Source organism: Elephantulus edwardii, unplaced genomic scaffold, assembly GCF_000299155.1.
Source record: "Elephantulus edwardii isolate Elephantulus edwardi_28Jun2011 unplaced genomic scaffold, EleEdw1.0 scaffold00032, whole genome shotgun sequence".
In the NCBI taxonomy this organism is placed as follows: domain Eukaryota; kingdom Metazoa; phylum Chordata; class Mammalia; order Macroscelidea; family Macroscelididae; genus Elephantulus; species Elephantulus edwardii.
Genome location: NW_006399782.1, coordinates 8,648,312 through 8,654,730, shown reverse-complemented (window position 1 = coordinate 8,654,730; position 6,419 = coordinate 8,648,312). Strand labels below are relative to the sequence as shown.

The 6,419-nt window shown below is 39.6% G+C and overlaps 1 protein-coding gene across 1 annotated transcript in view; it reads right to left on the bottom strand.

Annotated features, from left to right (window-relative positions):
* PARP9 (poly (ADP-ribose) polymerase family, member 9) overlaps window positions 1–6,419 on the bottom strand; it is a 72,803-nt gene that overhangs the window by 55,120 nt on the left and 11,264 nt on the right. The window contains exon 3 of the mRNA XM_006884308.1: window positions 3,676–4,442. Within this exon, the coding sequence (XP_006884370.1) occupies window positions 3,676–4,442 (767 nt within the window). The remainder of the gene's footprint in view (window positions 1–3,675; window positions 4,443–6,419) is intronic.

Below are 6,419 nucleotides of genomic sequence, written 5' to 3'. Positions count from 1 at the left end.
CATAGGAAGTAACTGTAAAGACCATGGTTTGGATCAGGCACACCTTAGTCTCCATATAGACATTGTTACTCTTCAGTACTCTAGAGTTGTCCTTGACAGCAGATTTTCCAAACCCAATTTGTCTTTTGATTTCCTGGCTGCTGGTACCAAGAGTGTTGACTGTGGAGGCAAGTAAATGAACACTATTAACAATCTCAATCTTTTCACCATCCATCCTGATGCTGCTATTTGTCCCAGTGGTGAGAATCTTTGTTTTCTTGATGTTGCGCTTCAATCCATATTGAAGGCTGCAGTCATTGACCTTCTGCAGCAAGTGCTTCAGGTTTTCCTCAGTTTCAGCAAGCAAGGTTGTGTTATATGCATAAAGCAGGTTATTGTTGAGGTAGACATATAATAAATAAATGATAAATATCCGTAGAAGCGACTGGTTATCACTCTTTACAGATACTTAGCTCTATCCATTAGCTTATTTTCACAACAAACTAGAGAACATCAGTTCTTCAGTCAGCTGGAGAGCCTTTACTCAATGTAAATTCATGACCTGGAAAGTCTGAGTGTGTGAATCTGAACAGCACTGTCCTGTGAGTTTGTTGTAGTCAGTCGGCCTGAGTGAGATCAACTGGACATCTGTGAAATTTGTTTTTTTAAATATAAGATGTTACGGTTTGAACTGCCATCCTTTCAAAATGTATGCTGTAATTCCTAATCTCTGTACCTGTGGTTAGGAGAAACCAGTCCCTGGAGAACACCATGTTTGGGGAAGTAGAAGGTCAGAGACAATGAGCAAGACCTTCAAGGAGATGGATTTCCACAGTGTTGCAACCATGGGTTCAAACATAGCAATGGACGTGAGAAGACGGCTTAGGACTCAGTAGTAGTTCCTTCTATTGTAAATATTGTCACCACGTGTTGGAATTGACTCCATGGCACCTAACAACAACCTTCATGCCAAACACTGTTCTAAACACTTAATGTATATTGACTCTGCCTGTCTGAAAGAAGCCTACCAAATGATATTTTGACCCTCATTTGATAGATGAGGAAACTGAGGATCAAAAAATAAGGAACTTGTGTAAGATACCTAGTCAGTACATGACAAAGCTGGGATTTTCAAAATCCTAAAGGTCTGACTCTGTAGTCAAATGAATTTTACCAAGATGGTTTTTATGAGTGCTGCAAATACTATACATTAAAAAATTCTTAAGTAACTAAGTTGGGGATTCCCTTTGGCAGCAGCTCTGATGAAGTAGTACACTATGCTGTGGGCTAACTGAATGGTTGGTGGTTCAAATCCATCAGCTGCTCCTTTGGAGAAAGGTAGACAGTACCCTCTTGTAAAGATCTTTAACTTCAGAAACAGGAGATGGAGATGACTTCATGGCCGTGGGTTTGAGTTTAGGGTTTTGATTTTAGCAGTTCAAGAGAATAAAAGCAAAGACCTACATTTTGGGGGAGGGGAAGAGAGAAAGAAAATGTGTAACAATGAAAAAAATACTAAAAAAAAATAACAGCTCAATAAACCTTCAATATTCTTAGTAACATAAAAGACATACATTCTTCAGTCCACTGTGGCCCTTGACAACCTGGAGAGTCAAGTTGTTCATGACCCTGGTATCTGGTACAGATTGAATTGTGTCTAGGTAAAATGTGTGTTGTCAATCTAATCTCTAAGCCTGTGGTCAAGGACTATAGCTTTCAATATGGTTTATACCACAATATCAAGAAAACAAAAGTCTTCTTATTGGATCAATAAGCAAAAACTGAGACAAGACTGAACTTGTCAATTGTTTCATTCTACTCTGATCCACCATGAACACCCATAGTTGCAACAGTCAAGAAAGCAATGTATTGCACTAGGCAAATATGTAAGTAAAGACTTCATTAAAGTGCTAAAGAGCAAGGATGTCAGTTTAAAGACTAAGGTGCACCTGATCCAAGCCATATTCTTTTTAATTGCTTTCCATGCAAGCGACTCGACGGCACATAACAACAACAACATGCATCTGAATGTTACATAGAAAAGCTACATAAGGAAGACCAAAAAGAACCAATGTCTATAAATTGTGGCTATATTAAGGACTGCCAAGAGAATTAACAAACTTGTCTAGGAAGAAGTATAACCAGTTTGCTCTTTAGAAGCAAGGAGCTGCTTCTCATATACTTTGGGCGACCTGTTTGAGGGGCCAGTACCTGGAAGAAACAGCATTCTTGAAAAGGTGGAGGGTCATTTAGGATGAATAAAACCTTTATGAGAGATAGTAATGAAGTGATTGCCACAATGGGATTAAGCACAGGAGAGATTGTGAAGATGGCTCAGGACTGAATAAGATGTTGGACAAGATATTAATGGCTCAGGATTGAACAAGAAATAGTTTTGTTGTAAATTGGAGTCATTTGGGAGTAAACTAACTATAGTAACAGCAAGCTGGTGATTGTAACACCAAGCCACTGAGCAAAGGGCTCTCTTTGTTTTGTTAATAAGGAAATATTAGTAAGGGGGTGTCTTTTGCCAGCCTATTTTGAGAGAGAAAAAAGATTAAACAAGCAAGCCTATAAACTGATATTGAGGAAGACTTATGTCAAGGCACCTGAACCTCTTCAAGGAAACAGATAAACTGAAAAGTCAAAGACCTTCCTCAGAAGACCACAGTCAGGGTGAGCCTTCCTGCAGTTTGGAGTTTCCTCAAAAAGCTAAAAATAGAAATTGCATATGACCCAGCTATTCCACTGCTAGGAATATATCCCAAGGAAAACGGAACTGAGACACAAAGGGTGGTCTGGACACTGATGTTCATAGCAGTGTTATTCACAATAGCAAGAACATGGAAATAGCCCAAATGTTTGTCAACAAACGACTGGATTGAGACATTGTGGTACATTCACTTGATGGAATATTGTGCAGCACTCAAGAGCAATGATTTTGAAAAATATTACATAATATGGGAGAGGGTAGAGAACATTATGCTGAGTGAACTCAGCCTTACAAAGACAAATACTGTACAAGACCATTATTGTAAAAATAGAAGGATAGCTAGTAAAGATGTGGATAAAAGTGCAAAGTGGGTGTGGGCAGAGGGGTTCAGGGTGGGAAGTGGGGGAAATCATGAGGTCTCAGAGTTTGGTGGGTGGAGGGAAGGTCTGAAGGAATTAGGAAAGATCCTCTAGGGACCTAAAAAGATGGGGTAATAGTAGGCATAGATCGGTGGTGATTAATTTTAAAAAACACAATCTATGGGAATGATTGCATGAAACATAATGTGAATGATGGCATGTATGAAAAACAATGTATATGAATTTTGTATGCAAATAAATATCATTTTTTAAAAGGAGTGAACTTTCCTTAGAGTCAGCACCTTAAATTCAGACTTCTGGGGAGCTCTGGTGGCCTAGTGGCAAGAAGCTGTACTGTAATCCCAGAGGTACATGGTTCAAATCCACCAGATGCTCTGCCAGAGAAGGAAGGGAAAATTTCCCTCCTGTACCAGTCAGATTTGATTTGACGGTACACACACAATTAATAAATGAAAAATAAATAAATAAATACATAAATTTAAAAAAAATAAATTCAGACTTCTAAGCTTTCATACTATGAGAAAATAAATTTGTTTGTTCAAGACACCCACTGGTGCTATTTCTGTTATAGAAGCACAATGTAACAGCACAGGAATGGTGGACTTCTTGACTCACCCAGGATTCTGGATTGTTCCTTCCTAGGATGGCTTCTGACGCAGTTGTAAAGGCATTAACAGTAGGGTCCTCATTACTCACCAGGTGAATTTCTTTCAAACTATTGGTCATTTGCCTGTTCTGTAAGTAAACCACTATAGTCTCCACAATGATGCATGTACACAGATCCAGAGGAAACTGAAAGATCCCAGAACTGATGGCTGGAATTGCAAGCGACTTAATGTTCTGATATTTATAGACGTAATCTAGAATGTTTCTAATGGCCCTTTTCAACTGTTCAATACATTGCCCTTCATCTCTCTTTGTCCACTGAGGTCCAACCGCGTGGATGATGAGTTTGCAGGGAAGCCTGCCTGCTCCTGTGACAGCAATCTCACCAGTTGGTACTCTACCATATATGGTAACTAAGCTTGTGCTCTCCTCCTGGATTTCATAGCCACCAGCACTTACTAGGGCCCGGGCCAGGCCTCCCCCATGTTGAAGGACTTCATTCGCTGCATTTACAACAGCATCAACAGCATGTGTGGTGAGGTCATCCTTCCAGACCGATAGCTCTACACCAGGAGTCAGCATTTTTTTGAAGACTGGCTGAGAACTGGTGTCACTTCCCTGGAGTGGTGAAACTATGGTAAGGAAACAACCAAATTTCTTCCTGAAGACTTCACACAGCTGCTTCTCATGACTCTTAAATATTTTGAAGTCATTGTGATTAATCTGAGTTTCCCAACGACAGCTTTCATTAACAGGGTCAGTTTCTGGAAAAAGAATATACAAAGAAATGAGCAAGTAAAGGATGTAATTCCACTTTATACTAGACTGACATTCCTATTTGAAGAAGAAATTGACTTTCTGTAGGCCCCCTCGTGATTTTCCTTTCCATCCAGATATATAACTAGACCATAGATACCCACGACTTTTCAGTGTCCCAGTAAAGAGCTTAGTTTTGTTTCTGTTTATTCAACAACAGAGGTGAGAGACTTGTATATACAGGGAGATTTTGCATTTTTTTAAATTTTTTAAAAAATTAATTTAAACGAAAGTTTACAAAGACTTAGGGTTTCCAATCATTCATTGTTGCACTATTCTCCCTCCTTACCCCTCCCCTCCATTCACTCTTCTCCTTGAAAAGAAAACCTCTTTCATTGTTATGCAATCCCTCCCCCCAAGTCCACTCCTCTATGCAGCTTTCACTCTAGACTTATGTAATGACAAGAATACCCATTCATACGTCCCTTTTAAACATCTGTTTCAATGCAATATACATCGTTCCTCCCCTGCTTTTCAGTCTTCCCTCAACCCTAATGTCAGTTCCGTTTTACAGCAGTGGCACTACGCAATATTTGTCCTTTTGTGACTGAGATATTTCACTCAGCATAATGTCCTCCAGGTACAACCATTTTGCATAATATTTCATGAGTTGCTTGTTTTTCAATGTAGCATAGAATTACATTGTGTGAATATACCAAATCTTTTCTAGCCATTCATTTGTTGATGGGCATTTGGGTTGTTTCCAGCTCTTTGCTATTGCGAACAAAGCCACAATAAACATGGGTGTGCAGAGATTTTGCACTTTTAACAGTTGGCTTAGTTAGTGGTAAGAAATTGCACTGTGAACATAAAGATGCATAGTTCAAATCCACCAGCTGCTCCACAGGGCAAAAATGGGTAATCTTCTTGTATATGACTAATTGCTTCTGAAAAGCTGACCCTCTTGGGGGGTTAGCTAAAAGTTGGTCTCACTCAACAGTATACAACAACGTCATGTAAAAAAATGATAGAATGGGAAGATTCATGCTTAAGGCACAAGTATTGTAAAATATTTAATTATGAACTAAAAATACTGAGTCTTTATTAACAACTCTTTTATTATGCCTTGGGATTCTCCTAGAAGCAGATCACAGACAAGGGATTAAGTGAAGCAGTTCAATTGGAAAACCAGTTGCTGCTGTGTCAAAAAACATCAGATGGGGAGAAATCTGATGTGGAATGGGAGAGGGAGAGAGGAAAAGGAAATAAAGAGTGTGCTATCAATTATTAACAGAAAGGTTGGAGGTGATTACTAACAGAAAGGTTGAGCGTTTAAATCCACCTGATCTACTTCCAAAAATTCAGTCATTGACAATCTTTTGAAGCACAGCTCTATTCTGATACAGACTGAGTCAGAATTGGTATGTCAGAACTGACATGACAAACTGGTTTGACCAAGCAAAGCATAACTCCACTGAGGAACATGAGGAGTCACTGTGGATGATGTATCTCAGAGTTATACTGTAACAAGAGGAAAAAGGAGCTATTTATCCAGCTTCTACCAGGCACTCGCTGAAGGCTCCTCCTGGGGCACTGAACCAACAAAGCAGGGGAGTGCTGACAGTGACTGCGACTATGAGTAATGCTTCATAATACACTAGGTTAGTGGCAACGATTTTAAACTTATTTCCGGTGAGTTGGAATCGATTTACAGCTAATCCTCCAGCAGATTCTCTAAGGCAGTAAAATGCATGGGTGGAGATTGCTGGTCTTTATTCTCCTGGTACATCCAAAGCAGCAAAGAGGGGCAGACTTTGGATTAGGAGCATAACTCCCTACGGGTCTGCCACCAGAGCTCCGTGGCACAATTTCAGTAGAGTTAAAACTGACTGGCTAAAACAACTATGAGATATCATTTCACCCCAGTCAAAATAGCAAAATTTAACAGAACAGCAAGCAACAAATGCTGGCGAGGTTGTGGAGAA